This window comes from Coloeus monedula, assembly GCF_965178545.1.
Source record: "Coloeus monedula genome assembly, chromosome: 2".
Classification (NCBI taxonomy): domain Eukaryota; kingdom Metazoa; phylum Chordata; class Aves; order Passeriformes; family Corvidae; genus Coloeus; species Coloeus monedula.
In genome coordinates, this window is record NC_138782.1 from 65395205 (window position 1) to 65411467 (window position 16263).

At 38.1% G+C, this 16263-nt stretch overlaps 1 protein-coding gene across 1 annotated transcript in view; it reads left to right on the plus strand.

The window, feature by feature from the left end:
• Nucleotides 1-16263, plus strand: part of PTPRK (protein tyrosine phosphatase receptor type K) — a gene marked incomplete at its 5' end in the record, with an annotated part of 386602 nt that overhangs the window by 72485 nt on the left and 297854 nt on the right. The window contains one exon of the mRNA XM_082277108.1: nucleotides 11821-11943. Coding sequence (XP_082133234.1) covers nucleotides 11821-11943 — 123 coding nt within the window. The remainder of the gene's footprint in view (nucleotides 1-11820; nucleotides 11944-16263) is intronic.

The window sequence follows — 16263 nt, forward strand, 5'->3', positions numbered from 1 at the left end:
AAAGCAGGTTTTATCCAACCTTCAGGCTTACACTATTTTAAAAAGCCAACCCAGTGAGAATGTTTCTCCATTTAAGAAATGGAGAGATTAAACACAACTTGAATCTGCTTGAAAAATACTATAATATAGTTAAGTATTCTTGTAATAGTTAGTTTTAGTGAAACTCAAGCACAGATTTTCAGATAAAACCACAAGTTTAAAGTTCTTGAGTTCAATTCCCTGGGAAGCCATAAAATAATGTTATCTTTGTTTTTTAAATGGTAGTATTACTACTGTTCTGATTGTAAATATTTTTAATCTCAAATAGTGATTTCTTGCTAGGAGTTTATACGCCTATTGCAATTTCTCTGTAGAGAGTTTTTTTAATTGCACTAGTAAAGCCAAGTTTGATGGCATATCAGTAAATTTTGTGCAAAATGGTGTGCTGATTTGTGCTGTTTGTTCACCAGACGTCTTGCTGAGGACCAAATCTGATGAGAGAAGAGATACATTATTTTCTTACATGCACAATTTATATTTTAAATCAGTTCAACAGCAAGTAGTGATTTGGCTACAAGATGTAAAGGAAGAAAGTGAGTTGTTAGCATAATGTGTGTTTCTCTGAGCGTTAAAGAGCTTTGCTGTCAGATTACTCTCTACCAATGTAATTTACCTAAAATATTTTCCTCATAGTTAGAAAATATTTTGATAAATCTTGCTTTGCTGAAGAATGAAGTAACAACTGATACAAAGAGTAGTGTGTGAAATGAATCATCCATTTGACATTCATTTGATTCTGTAGGGCACATGTAAGGGAAGACTCAGATTTGTAAGTCCAAAAAGGAAAGGTAGAAGACAGAAGATAAAAGGAAAATCTCTTATTTCTTTGTGTTTGCTGTTCTCAGCTTGTTCAATATGAAAACTTTTCATATAATTCTTGTTTTTATCTTAGATTTTCTGTGATACTTTAGTCCATCTTTAAGCATAACATCGCAAAGGACAATGTTATACTTGTCTTTGTGATTCAATAAAAGGTGTTAAAACCAGTAAGGAAGTGCAAAACTTCATTTTGATACCAGGGAATGTATGAAGCATTGCTGAGGAAAGCTTAAGATAAGACATCATTTTAATAGGAGATTATGCAAGGAGAGCCCAGGAAAGGATGGGCTGCTCCATATAACCTTGATTCTGGGAAGGTGGTGGAACAGCTTGTGCTTGAAGCCATTTCCAGATATGTGAAGGGCATCAGCAAATACTTTCTGCTTGGACATCAGTGGACACTGTCTTCCAAACAGAGAAGGTGCCACTGAGCACCAGGAAACACTAATACATTAACGTGGTGTTTTTTTGTTTTGTGGTTTGTTGTTAGTTTTTGGTTTTTTGTTTGGTTGATTGGTTTTTTTGGTTGTTTTTTCTTTTAACAGTGTGGGTTACTGAGCACCGGCACAGGTTGCCTAGGGAAACTGTGGAATCTCCATCCGTGGAGATGTGGTCTGGACATGGTCCTAGGCACCTAGCCTCTAGATGGCTCTGCTTGAGCAGAAGGGTTGGACCAGATGGCCTGCAGTAGCCCTCCCGCACTCAACCGTTCCCTGATTCTGTAGATTGGGGCCCAGTATATCTTGAATTTGTTATTTGTTGTTCTGTATCTCATCCAGTCTTTCATTAAATTTGTAAGTTTGGCTGTCTCCTGTTGGTGTAGAAACCTTCACTGCTTTCAAAATACTTTTATACTGTTCTTCTTTCTAACCTTCCTTTCATCTTGCTGGATTGTATGAAAAGATATGCAAGATATTAAAGTACTTACCACTTTTCTTACTACAAAATCAGAAACTAGAGCAGTATCTGCACTTCTGACACAAAAGGATTTGGCTCTTAGTTTGGCAGCGCCTGTGTGTGTGAAGGTATATATTTAAAATCAGTATGTACTGCTCATGGCCCTCCTATTTATGTGCCAAGGTTTGGTGATTCACTGCTAACTCAATTCTTTGTGTACCTTGATGTTGTTTCTTGAAAGATCTCTTCTGAGAGGTTCTTGTCATCCTCTTGAGGCTCTGGATTTTTACAATGACCGAACTCTTCAATCATCTCTCTACCTTCTTGTTCTTATCTCCTTCTGAGGCTTCAGAAATGATCTTTTGTTACAGCTTCTGTTATTTTCAACACCAGAGCTCTTCTATTTTCTTGCATTTAATTTGATCTTCCTTTTTGCATGAGCATTTAATATTTTATGCACTATCTTATGCTCACTTCCCCTTAGGAAGTCCTCAGCTTTCATGTTGGCCACATTCATTTCGAGCTCTGTGCCACCATGTACCTTGAGCTTCTTTTAAACTTCAGTCTGCATAACTTACGTACTCTTCTCTCATTTACTCATTTGTCTGGCTTCTGCACTGATGCTGTGGGAATTTGTGTTTGTTGTTCTCAAAGAGGAAACTTTTTTTTTGTTCCTATTGCCTAGCTGGAAGCTTTTGTTTTTGTCTTTTGAATGAAGTTTTAATAACTGATAGAAAAAGAGATGGGTTCTAGAACAAAATTTAAATAACTTATATTGTCCCCTGTCACCCTACTTTATGGCTAAACTGTCAAAATTGTAATAGGGTGGCACTGAAAAGCAGTGTCATGGAAAGGGACCTAGGGGTCCTGGTTGGCAGAATGCTGAATATAAGTCAGCAGTGCTCTGGCATCCAGGAGTGCCGACCCTCTCCTGGGGTGCATCAGGCACAGCATTGCCAGCCGATCAAGGGAGGGGATTGTCCCACTCTGCTCTGCACTGGGGAGGCCTCACCTCAAGTGCTGGGGGCAGTTCTGGGTGCCACCATATAAAAAAGAGATGAAATTATTAGGAAGTGTCCAAAGGAGGGCCACAAGGATGGAGAATGGCCTAGAGGGGAAGCTGTAAGAGGAGTGGCTGAGGTCACTTGGTCTGTTCAGCCTGAAGAAGAGGAGACTGAGGGGAGACCTCATTGCAGTTACAACTTCCTTGTGAGGGGAAGAGGAGGGGCAGGCACTGATCTCTTTTCTCTGGTGACCAGTAATAGTACCCAAGGGAATGGCCTGGAGTTGTGTCAGGGGAGGTTTAGTTTGGATATCAGGAAAAGGTTCTTCACCCTGGGGGTGGTTGGGCACTGGAACAGACTCCCCAGGGAAGTGGTCACAGCACCAAGCCTGACAGAGTTCAAGAAGCATTTGGACAATGCTCTCAGGCACATGGTGTGACTCTTGGGGATGTTCTGCGCCCAGGAGTTGGGCTCGATGATCCTGGTGGGTCCCTTCCCACTCAGCATATTTTGTGATTCTGTGATGTGTAGTTGTTAGGCCTGCTTTTGCAGTTGAATTGGTGGCATGATTAGTAGAGATAGAAGTTGATCTGTGAACTTATTTCTTCCAAGTCCTTATTTAATCTTCTTTTTTTCCCTTGGAGAGTAGGTTACAAAATAACCTAGCAGTCAATCTGCAGAAAATTTTGTGATTTCATGTACTGTTTGTAGGGCTATCTTCATTTAACACTCCTGCTGAGTTTAATCTTATTCTTATCCATTGCTTTTTAACAGCATACTGTAAGAATATTTAGGAGAAATGCCAGAGCCTGTGATATCTATATAAGATTTTTCTATACATAAGCACTATCAGTGTCTTGGAAAAGGTATTGTTTTCAGAAGCCGCATTGTAAGACGGAATATCCATAAAAAATAATCAAAGTGATTAATTTATTTTTAGAACCCTCAATTGTGTTCTTGAAGTCAGAGAACTTGCTTGCTGTCATTTTATTATTGGTATAGGTATGAAAATATTTATTAATTTCAAGTACATGATTCCACCCCTCGATACCCCAATTTTTTATATTCAAATGGTATAACTTCTTGTCAACAGTGCAATTGGTCAGAAGTTTGCTCAGTGTACTGCAGGAATACTGAAGCTTGCAGCCTATAAGCTGAAATATTAAATAGCCTTGGTGTTCTGTGGATGTTTTAACTTATCTATTGATGAAAATCTACACATAATTTCATGAAACTGTTGATTCTTCTCATGGTTTCAGAAATGTCTTGTGAACTGAAATGGAAATGGTCTTGGTAGCTTCAGTTATAGAAAGTGATCTGCGTATGTAGGGCTGTTTGCTCTCCACTGCCTTTCCCATGCCAAGGAAGGATGAAAAAGACATTAAGCAACTGAGACTTTTCACAGCTACCTGCTATCACCTCTCCAGTAAAGAACAGAAGAACTTCTTTTCCCTGGAGAATAAGCGGAAATTTAAAGACACTTTTGTTTAGATTATGTTTTGTTTCGTTTGGAAACTGAAGGACAGAGAATGTAATAGAGGCTGATCTTTTGAAGAAAAAGAGACCTTTGTCTCTTTCCTTTTTCTATCCAATTCACTGCTGGTAAAGCATGGAAAAGATTCTTCTTGGCAGTGAATGTGAAGATTTTTGAAATTTGAAATATGCAAGGCTTTTCCAGGCTGGGTATAGAGAGAGAGAGAGAGGCTAATTTAATGGAAGACATTTAATAAATGGCATGGCCAGGTAGACCACATCTAATTGTGAATCTTCATGCTCTGCCAATATTTGAGGTTAGGCTAAATGCTGCCATTAATAGTGATATGTTACTCTGAAGAGCACAGGAAAGGATGTCCACCTGAGGCTTCTTGCATTCTCAATAACTTGCACCTAATAATTATCAAGTTCCCATCTTTCCTTTCTAAAATTAGCTATGATTAAATTAGCTATTTATTAATAAGGAATATGGAAGGCAGAAAATGAAAAGAAATATGCATAGATCAGACTTGATGGCAAGCTGTTTAGCTTTTTTTCCCCCCTACTCTTCTTTGTTATTGCACTACTTAATGACTTTTGGAGGGTGGGATTGGTTCTAATTTCACAGTGATTTATAGCAAATACTGATTTAGGAGAGGTTTGTCCAACTCCTTGTGAGAAAAAAATGTATTTATAGGGATGTTTAGATTATTTGACTGTTAAACAGCACCAAAAAAAGCCCTACAACTAAAATATAATAATGTTAATTTAGGAATAAATTGCAATATTTCTTATTTTGTTGTTGGAGTTTATATTCCATTGGTGCTATTGAATGAGACGTGGAGTCCCATGTTCAAGTTACTAAGCTAAGAGGGTGATTAAAACTTCCTGATATTAAGAACAAGTTTAGAAAAAATTAAAAAACTTTTGCAGGTAGTTGAATTTACTTGGCTTTTACTGCTGTTACTTGAAATCAGTTGTTTTGCATAATGAATTCTAGTACTACAGAATAAGATACCACTCTAAGGAAGATAAATATTCTTAGTATTTAGTATGACTTCTCCTTGTAACAGAGAATCTGTAATTCTCCTTAAGTGCAGCTCTTTTCATGGTTATTTTTTTAACATTAAATAGTGCCTCTGATCTCCTGCCTTTTTAGATGCCATAGGTTAATTAAGGTTGTTTCAGTGCTAATTTCGGTTGATAATACTTAACATAAGCATTTTAACACAAGTCATTAAAATTTATTCTCAAACTGCATTTACATCAATTCTTAGTATAGTCTCAATAGGTGTTTGAATGCTCTGCAGTCAAGGTGTTTTAAAATGCTCATAACAGAAATAATGTAGTGCCTTTAGGAGATGAAAACATCCTGTGCTTCAAGATGTGCTATAATATAAACAGGTAAATTAATGTGGTAGGTGGGTGATTTTTAAAAGCAGAACTTGTACCTGTATGTATATGACTGAAAAGAGACCTGCTATAGCTCCTTTATACTCTTCAACCTTTGAATTCACCACTCACTGGGAGAAGAAAAAAGTAAATTTTCACAGGACTTTTACCTGACATCACAGATCAACATAATTTTGTACTGGGTTCTTGCCATGGAGCTATCTACTTTGATAGATTTAGAGCTATTCATTATGATTTTACAGCAGGTGGTGGAGAAAAATAAAAGCGTGCTCTCAAACAGAAGGAGCAGATTGTTCCACTAGTCATTTGAGCTGAATGAGAAAAGAGTATTTCATCCCTGATGCGACACCTTCATACATGGAAGTCCCAAAAGAAACCATTGGTAACTGAGCCCTGTGTACAGGAGAAATTGTGCTGACAAAACTTTGTTTTGTGCCTCTAGTAGATCTCTTCTCTTATGCTGTTGGTTTGCTGTTTCCTTCTCCTCCTGGTCTGCTTGTTCCTAGTGGATGAGTTTCCTCGCTCACAACCAGCTCCTTAAAAGGGAGGGGCATGAACTTTGAGATATTACTAGTGTGTTTTGCATTCTGCATAACACCAGAAGTGGTTAGATGCAAGAACAGATCTCAGAACTAAACTGTAAACTCGGATGCTTTCAACTGTCTTTCAATACATGCCATTCTGTGCCTGAAGAAAATCCTTTGCCATGCTGATAGGTTATAGTACTAAGTAATGGAGAACACTTCCAAAATCTAAATATTAAAACTGCCATACAGAATGTTTACATGCTATTTGGGAATAGCATCTTTTAGCTAGAAGTCAGTAGATCTCCAGTGCACCATCCTTATAATGCTATTAATAATAAATGTTATGAGTATCTTAAATTTAATTTAATGTTGTTGTGCAACTGCCTGTTTCTATTCTATATAGTAGAAGTGCATAATCTCTAGGAAGTGCAGTGAGAACATTGGAATTGTTAGATAAAGATCAGTTATTCAAATTCAGAATCAGTTTTTTCTTTTTTGTCCTGAGCTGATGAGCTGGGAGGCCACAGTAAAGTTGTACTGGGCATCCATTTGTCAGTGGGAGTTATTGACACGTCCTTCTTCTAGTCTTAAGCTTATTTTTATTTTAACCTGGTGGAAAAAAGATCTGTTTAGCTCTTCTTTCCTGGGTTGTGATAAAAGGAGGTAAGATAAATCCAAATCACAGGGCAATGTCAGTGCCAAGTGTTGCTGCTAAGGAATTAACATTATGATTTTAAAACTGTGCAATTGATTTTTAAATTTAAATAAATAAATAAGTATTTAAAAATAGATTTTTATAGGTATTTTGGATTTGTGTGGCGAAGTTTTGGTGGCTGGGGGGGTTACAGGGGTGGCTTCTGTTAAGAACTGCCAGAAGCTTCCCCTGTATCTGTCAGAGCCAGTGCCAAGCTCCAAGACAGACCCTGGCTGAGCCTGTCAGAGACAGTGGTAATGCTTCTGGCATAACAGATTTAAGGGGAAAAATTTTCTGTGTGGCAAAAGGGTTTTTAAGATTTGATATTATTTTTCATTACCCTACTCTGATTTGATTGGTAATAAACTGAGTGTGGTTTGCCCATGATGGTAATTGGTGAGTGACCCACAGGTATTTCAAAATATTTTTCTCTCCCCTGAGGAGGGGATTGACAGAGCAGCTTTGGTGGGCACATGGTGTCTAGCCTGGGTCAATCCCCCAAAATAGATGATGAGTCAGTTTTGACTATAATGTCTTTACTAAATCTTCATTAAATTTTGGTTAATTTTGGATATTTTATGATTAATTTTGAGATTAAATTTAGGTTAATCTTGATGACCTTGTTATTAAGCAGAGCTTTAATTTATTTTCTGAGAGTTCAGTGTGGGATATTAATCTTTCTTTTTATAATGAACATTTAAGATTCTTTATCTTTCATAGATGAAAATGGACATGTAGGCAGGAATTTTTTTGAGGCTAGCATGATTTATCACTTATCTTTTAGAAGGACGTTGAAGGGGAGTGTGTGTTCTCGGTCTGTTTAAGCTGAAGTTGATAACCTAGTGAAGCTTACGAGAAAAGATAATGGATACAGTGAATTGTTGTTTTTCTTGGTTTCTGTGAAAGGTAAATGTTTCCCAAATACTTCACAAGCAACTGAGCAAATTTGATTGATCCAAAATACAATTAGTAGTTTGACAAAATAATCAGAGATATTTAAAATTCTGTCTTCTTATCTATCTATTCCAGCTGTTGGTGGGGTGTTTGTTCCCGATGGACAACCTGTGTTTTTCTTTTTGCTTGTCTTTGATTGTTGAGGGTGACTTGATGGCTGCTGCCACCTCTGCAGGTGTGGCAAGTCATGACTCTGGTTGATGCTGTCCCATCCAGCTCTCCTGGGCCACGTCCTGAGGGCAGTGTTGTTTGAAGAGAGGAGATTCTACTTATTGCCTTCCAACCCAGTCCCTTGACCCACATCAGGCTGCTGAGGTCAGACCAGACTGGTGTATTACTCTGATCGCTGCTGCTGCTGCCATCTTTTTCAGAAGCATGATAATAGAAATATAAAGTAAATGTGGATTTAGGTACTGCAAGATCCAAGAACATTTGAATGTCAGCACTGTGTACTTCCAGCTGGGAGATTGAGCAGATGTGCACAAATCACAGTGGTAGGATATGTGTGTTGGTAGGTATTGACAAATTCCAGTGGCAGGGTAGTATTGAAGAAAAATTGTAAGTTATGCATCAGTGGTAGCTAAAGGAATGTGGTGGTGATAGGTAATGGGACAGTGGTTGGTAGTGAAGTACCATTTTATTGAGTTTTGGAGGAAGTTACAAATGTCTTAGTAGGAGATTTCTGACTTACCATCTGTAGGATATTAGCGGACTGCTGTCAAAGCGTTAGGCAACAAATGTGAATGGCTATTTGAGTTCAGCTGCTGAACTTCATTGGAAGGTAGTGAATGTTCATCAAGCTGATCCACTGTCTTCCCTGAGCAATGCTGTTACATTATTGTGGACAGTGGCCCAGTAGCTGAATTAGGGTGCTAATAAGTCCTGGCCTACTGTGTGCTTTTGTCAGATGTGGTTTTACGTTTGAGTGGTTTAAGATTTGATTTAAAATGTATACAGTTTTGAACAAATGACTGGGAACAAAATATATCACTGCAGGTTTCACCCACCCACCACCTCTTCTCCCTGTGTTTTCCACACAGCATGTTGCACCAGGTTTGTCTCTTTCTGCCTGGAATTACTGAAATAGCATGCAGGCAATTGACTGTTAAAAGAGAGAAGGAGAGGTCTATATTTGCTCATGTTTTAAATCTTAAGGAGTAGTCTGCAGGGGGTTTGAAATGCTTGGCCTGTCTTGTGTAGTACTGGATAAACCACTACAGATTTAGTTGTTTACCTGCCTTGAAAAGTCTCAGTATGTTGGTAAGAGGTAAGGTGGCAGTGTGCTCCATGAGACGAAGCCATTGGTTCAAGCAGTTGTTACAGGGTTGATTTTGTAGTGGGTTGATAATCTGCCCTGATAAACTTTGCTCATATGTATATGATAAACGCACACTTGCTTGTTCTGTGGGTGCAGCCATGAGGTTGGGATTGCTTGCTGTGTATTAAAAGGCGAGTTGTTATTGCTAATCAGAACTCTGATAACTAAAATTAATAGTGGGTACAAAGACAAGCAATTAAGGACATTCATCTTCTAAATGAGACTAAAAGATTCATTGGTGGTTTAAATTTATATACTGAGGGCACTTAAACCATTAAAAAGGGTAATGGGTGCCCTGCAGGCATGTGCTTCAAAGCCATATGTCATTTCAGTGCTGGGACAGCAGACTGATAACTTCCCTTTAAGGGAAACTGCTATTCATTTATCAATAAACTGTTGAAGGAAATGTACATTTTTTTGCTGTAGAGTGCTCATAGAGGTGTAATGTAAGTTAAATCAAAATGCAAGATTTATGTTCTAAGTATTTTTGGTGTTTTCATAATAGATTTTAATTAGAAAAGTCTCTCACTGGTAACAGAGGGCACTGGATTTGGGATTTTGAAAATTATAAATATTTCTCTGATGCACAAATATTTCTCTCGTGCCTTGCAGTCTTTGACAGTGACACTGATGTAACCAACAGGGAATAAGATGTTGGGGCTTTTTTGTTGCTGCTGTTGATGCTCTGCTCATGTTTCACAGGGTGATGTTTGAGCAAGTTTTGTTAATACAGAGATGAATATGACGTTTTAAGGGTTTATGGTACAAGGATTTAGCACAAATTTTGCTTCAGTGTAGAATTTTCTTTCTTTGTCCTTGCCAGCTGAAACATTGGTTGACAGGTAATTCTGGGGGTGCCTGGGTATGTATCTGGCAATGGGTTTTGGTGAGGTAGGATTATCTAAAACTTGGTTTTGTCATTCATTCAAAATTACAAATACTTTTGCAGATTTTTGGGAACTATTTGAGTTATCCCTAATAAAAGATGCAAGATAAAAGATCTCCTGGTGTGGGACACAGTGCAGATTTGTTTATGGAATTTAGTAAAAGGAAATTACTCTTCCCTAAATATGAACACTGTTTGTGCAAACTCTCTGCCTGTTACCTGATACTTGAATATTCTGTTTTGGGTAGGTTAAAAGCGTTTTCATTCTCAATTTGGTGACATACATGCCCATTCCTCCTTTCCTTTTTCTCTGGCCTTTCTGAGTTCTATACCATGTATGTCTTGTACAGGGGGCAGGAATGAGCACAGGCTGTAGTTCTTGATGGTCCTCAATCTCCCCTTTCCCACCTCCAGCCCATTTGCCTCTGGGGTGTATGTGAGCTGGTGAGACCCAGGCAGGCATGGAAGAGTGTTGGCTGTTTGTTCTGTGATGGTGACTCATCAGAGGGCAACACTGCACTTTATTGTAATAACAGGTTTTTGTTTGTTCTCAAAGTACTTGTCCCATATTTTGTATTTAAAAGTCAGACAACAAAGTTAATACTAACACCCTGTTATTCTAGAAGTGTCTTAGCAAAAGGAACTTTTATTGTGATAAGTGTTGTTATTTGGATTGATGTGCCTGAATTACTGAGGACAGGGAGAAGTGGATGCAAGAAATATCTCCACTGACTTCCAAAAATGGTCTATAGTCTAGTTCTTGGGTTCTTATATAAACTTCTCTGGATTAAAAAATACCGCCTAAATCATAACGAATGCAGTGTGTTTTCTCTTTCACTCTCTCCTGGTATTGCCTTTTGTTTTTGAGCAGGAGGAGCAAACTCTAGAGCTCATATAGAGAGAACAGCTCATGCAGAATAGTATGCATGACATCTGTATTTTCTTGCCTTTATGCTCTGCTTTTTTCTTTGACCAGGCTCTTTTGATTCCTCTGTTTCTTCCTTCTCAAACTTTGATCTTTTTCTGTGATTGTCATGCTTTCTTCTCTTTTTCCCAGACTATTTAATAGCCTTGAGTTAATAATGGACTAAAAAGTTTCTGGATGAGACAGGGCAGATATTACTGTTCTGCATGGGAATTCTGTCCTTTTTTTTTGCCTCCCATCCTTTACATTCCTCCCATTTTTCTTTCTCTCTGTCACTTCTCCTCAGAACTTCTGTTGTAAGGTTTTGATATCTGTTGTTTTTGTGACCCTGAAAAAATGCCTTGCTATGTTATGCTAGACTGATTTAGTAAATCAAGATTACCAAATTCATTCTGCAGCAATTATTTAATTTCTAAGTAATTTTAATTAATTTTTCTGACTGTTTTGGGCACAGTATTTATCCTTGTTGTCAGTGTTTGGACTGCTTATGTTTTCAATGCATCAGAGTTTTTGATTTTCATCTTTGACCTTGGTCCATTATTTTCAGCTGCCCCTGTGGTTTAGATAGCGTGTTGCTTTTTGTCATGCAGATAGGTTTCACTTGGATTGGTGACTTCAGGGTATGATTTGCTCTGAAAGAAGGTGCTCTTGGGGGAAACTGGTTGTGTGGAGTAGCGATGTTTTTACCAAAGAGAGTGGAACACTGATGGGTGAGTTGTTTGCAGGCTTTAGCTTTGTAAAAGCAGGCCTGTGAACTGTGGTACAAGGCAGTGCAGGCACTGCAGTTGTGGTGGGCCCCTGAGAAACACTTCTGCTTGACTCTTGAAAGATCTCTGCTTTTAAATAAACTAATAACAAGTTTCTTCTCTAGGAGGATGCACATTTGATGATGGTCCTGGGCCCTGTGACTACCACCAAGACCTGTATGATGATTTCGACTGGGTGCATGTCAGTGCTCAAGAGCCTCACTATTTACCACCTGAAATGCCTCAAGGTGAGAAACCTCATAGATATTGAAGGATAAGTTTCTTTATAAATTTGGAGCCTCACTGAATATGGCCTCAAGGCCATGCTCTGAGATCCCCATTCTAACCTTGATAAGGGAGGTAATAAAAAGAAACAAAACTAATAAATGTAACAGTCTTGGTAATTGAGAAGCCTTCTTAGATCAAATCCCCCTGTAAAGCTGGGATGAGGCGTAGGGAAGGGAGAAAGGAAGCCACAATTTCCTCTTTATTCTGTGTGGAATTCCTCTTGACTTTAAGTCAAATTCTGTGTTTTATATGACAGCTAATGTATCGATTCAATTATTCAGGTAGGCACTAGAAGAAATGGTGAAAAAGGGATACATGCAAAAACCCTATACACTGATTCCTTTCCTCCCCTCCCCCCAACCTCCTATCATCCAAAGGTAATCAGAAAAGCTTTGATTTATGGAAATATTGCTGTTGTTAATTACTATTTAGGACAGGTAATGAATAACTGAAGAGGCACAGCCTACATGACCTTGCCTGCTCACCTTTGATGAACAGCTTAATCGGCGCTTCCCAGACAGCATGATATGCTGAGAGAATGAAAGCATTTGAAATTCAGCTACATTTTCCAATTAATAATACATTAAGTAATTAATCATGCAGAGGAGGAAAAAAGGTCATGGCTATTTTATTTGTATCTAAAAGGTTTTGTGAAGTGAGGTGTGTGTGGAGAAGGAGTGGGAAATGTTGCCACACAGAAGTAATCTCACCTCTGCACCATTCCTTCCCCTGCTTTTTCATACTGTTGTGAATTATTAATGGTGGTTGATCTATATAATTTTACTTAACTGATACCTAGCTGGGTTACCCCTGCTTTGGAGTCATCAATATGAGCAGGTGTTACCATGCCCAATAACTTGCAAAATAGTTTAATTAAGCAAGACCCACGCTTTATTTAATGGACTTCTTGGTGCTTCAATTTTGCATAAGGAAGAATAAATTTAAAGCCTGAAGCCTCAACATTCATGATGGTCTTATATTAAAAAAAGCTCAAAAAAATATCTCCCCTAGTAAGGCTGACATTAATTACTATTCTGTTTGCATTTTTCAGAATCTACATGTTTTTTTATAAAGGTTGGAGGTATCTTAATTGTGATGGAAGCACTATTTTGGGAAATTTTGTTATTTTCAGACTTTTGGCACACCTTGTCTAGGAAGAAGAGCAATTTGAGGAATTGTATTTTGAATGAACCTAAATGACGAGATAGCTTCCTGCTTACCCCAAATAACATACCTGTCATCCTTAGGCAGTTTTCAGTGTTAAATGACACAGTGCTCTCTGGTATGTGATTTCTGTTCAATTCTGCTACAGACTCTTTTTTCTCTGAGTGTAACACATGGATTCTTTCAGAGGAAGTTCTTATTTTTGCATCTGTATGCAAAATTGTGGCTGCTCAATAAAATCTATCAGAATAAAGGAATTTTTCAGAGATAGTCCAAAACAGATACAGCAGAAGCTCTGGTTATTATTATTTTCTTTCTTTGGTCAAAATGCTAGGCTTCTTGTTAAAATGCTAGGCCAAGCTTGATGTTTGGTGACTGAGATGTGGACTAAAACTAAGCCTCAAATCTGTTCTGGTCTGATGAGCTTTCCCTTAAGAAGTTCAGAGTCTTCAGATTCTGAAGATGCATGCCATATCTAAATATTTAAGTTCATTTGTGTTTGAAATAGCATAATTTTAAATTAAGTCTAAAAAGTTAGCCTGTTTCTATCATGAGTGCTGAATTCTTCTGGTGGATCTGCAGGAAATGGAACAGCAAGAGGTTCAGGCAAAAGCAGAAGGAAAATAATTGTGCAGTCATCTGCTGTGCAGTGTTTTAACATTGGTGACCCTTCCTGATTACTGTTGAAACTGTAGGCTTGAAAGCATTCTACTATTCATGAAGAAGTTATCCAAGCAGAATAAGATATGCTAATGAAAGTATAGATAAAATTAAACTACTGCAGTTTTCAATTTGAAAAATGATATGTTTTCTAATCTGTAGAAGCTAGGAATCTCTTAGGCTCCACTGTTTCCTGTTCAGTCAGTGAAAGAGAGCAGAGAAGGGAAGGAGTACCTAGAAAAAACTAAGTAGCAAAGAAAATGAAGTCCTAGGGTAGGGGCTGTTTTCTTTCCATCTCTTCTTCTCAGGCTCTATAATCCTTCACCTTGGCACAAAGCTCCTTGGTCGACACCTCCTCTGTATGGACACCCTTTGCAGTGTTTGGAAACCTTGACTTTCACATCTCTTTGGAATACAATAAAATGGGGGCTCCAGGCATAGATTTGTCTCGGGAGGAGCACTGTTTTACCTCTGTGATAAGAAGGTAGTACCCTTACAGTGAGTACGCAGCTTTCAGGGCTCTAACTTTACCAGGTTCACATGGAATTATTGTAGTTATAGAGGCTTTTACTCAATTTTCAAATGATAATTTTTAGTCTTCAATGTCTTCAGTACTTCTTCAGAAAGACTTATTAAAAAAAACCCCAAACAACAAAACTCCCCAAAATAAAGAGTGCAAGAGAGAATAGGATACGTAAAAAAATAGTAAAAGGGAAAAAACTGACAATTGCTAATGTTATGGCAATTGCTAAATTGACAAGGGCCAATGTTTTACTTTTGATTCAAGGGGGGTGGTGGTTTAAATCAATGTTGTGCTTTGGAGAGCGATGATGAATCATGAGAAATTTCAGACCTAATGGCATGTGCTTCAGAGTGCTATGAAAATATGAAAACTTCTCCTAATGGAAAACATTTTACAAGTGTAGCAATAGTAAATGCTATTGGTAAAGCAAGTATAATTACCTCTGACTAATTAATGCAACTTCAGATATTTTTTTAGACTGACCTACATTGTGTTTCTTGAGCTGCGAGCAGAGGCAAAAGCCACTTACCTCCTGTTATGGGAAAAATAAATGCAGCAATAATGATTAATTTAAAAATAAAGTGAGCACTTAAAGCAGGTGCTTGAGTACATCTTTAAATACCAACTTGTAAATTGTCCGAACTGCAGCTTACATGATAAAATCTTTGGATTACTTAGTAAGACCTGGAAAAACACCTGATTTCCAACATTAGCTTTCTGAGAGCAGTGAAAGCAACTGTGCTAGATCAAGCTAAAGACCTGCTGATGTTGAGTGTAGCCATTAGCAGTTGCCTAGGCAAGAAAGTAGAGGTAGGACAAATAAGTGCTGATCGACGCCCTGGCTGCTCTCCTACTTTCCAGCTGTTTGGCATTTAGGAATGTTCTCAACTAGAAACAGTCTTTATTAGTAATATTCTCAAGGAGTCTACTGTTTTGCCCTGTCAGCCTTGTCTTACTGTGTGCAGGCTCCTTGAAGACTTCAGGTATCTGCTATGGGCTAAACCAGTGTGCCAGGTTTTGTTATGGAACATGGGGAAATGCAGCTCTTCTTGCTTGTTTTGGACTTGCACGTGACTTCTCTGCTAAATATGTTGGTCTTACACACAGGAAGTGTGCACAGCTGAGTACTAATCCTCACCTCCCACCCACTCATTTTTTTTTAAATACCTCTTTAATAAAATAGACACTTTTCTCTGGACCATAATTCCTAGGTCAAATGGTCCAAGACTACTGAAATGTTTCATAAGTGGAAATGGTTCTGCAACTGTACGTTTGCATTTTGTGGGAGGCAGGGCTGGTAAGCAGGTGTTGTATTTTTGTAGACATGGTGACAAAAAGTGAAGTCCAAGTATTTACCTTGTGGTCTTTGTCCCTCTAAAGAAAGATATCTTCTAGATGTTAAAGCAAACCCTTTAGAGCACATATTATGTTTTCATGTGTGTTATTTTTATACATCATGCTAAACAAGATAGAAATTGGAGAATGCTCTTAAGCTGAAATCCAATTTTGTCTGTGGATATTTTCCAGTTATTTTAGGGGATTATTCATTGTGTGTGGGTAACTTAATTTTGCAGAATACAAGAGTAAATAGTAGTGCTTTCTTATACCACTGGAGATGTGCAAAGGGAGATTTTATCTATATTAATAATACATTTACTGATGGTTTTACTCCTAGATAGATAGTTTATTTACCCTGTTTGCTTTGCCTGTTAAAAGCAGCATTACTCTGGGGCTATGCAAGGTCAGGGCATGAGAGCCTGTAATGGGCTGTGTGATGGGAGCCACTTAATGAAGTGCCTTTTTAATGTAAGGGCTATTACCCTCCTGGTTACAAATGCATTTTGAAGAATGTCTAAATTATAGTGGACAATACTGACGTGCTGAGATGGACATCTTTTTTCTGATCTCTCAGATGGATAATGTTCCTGGATTG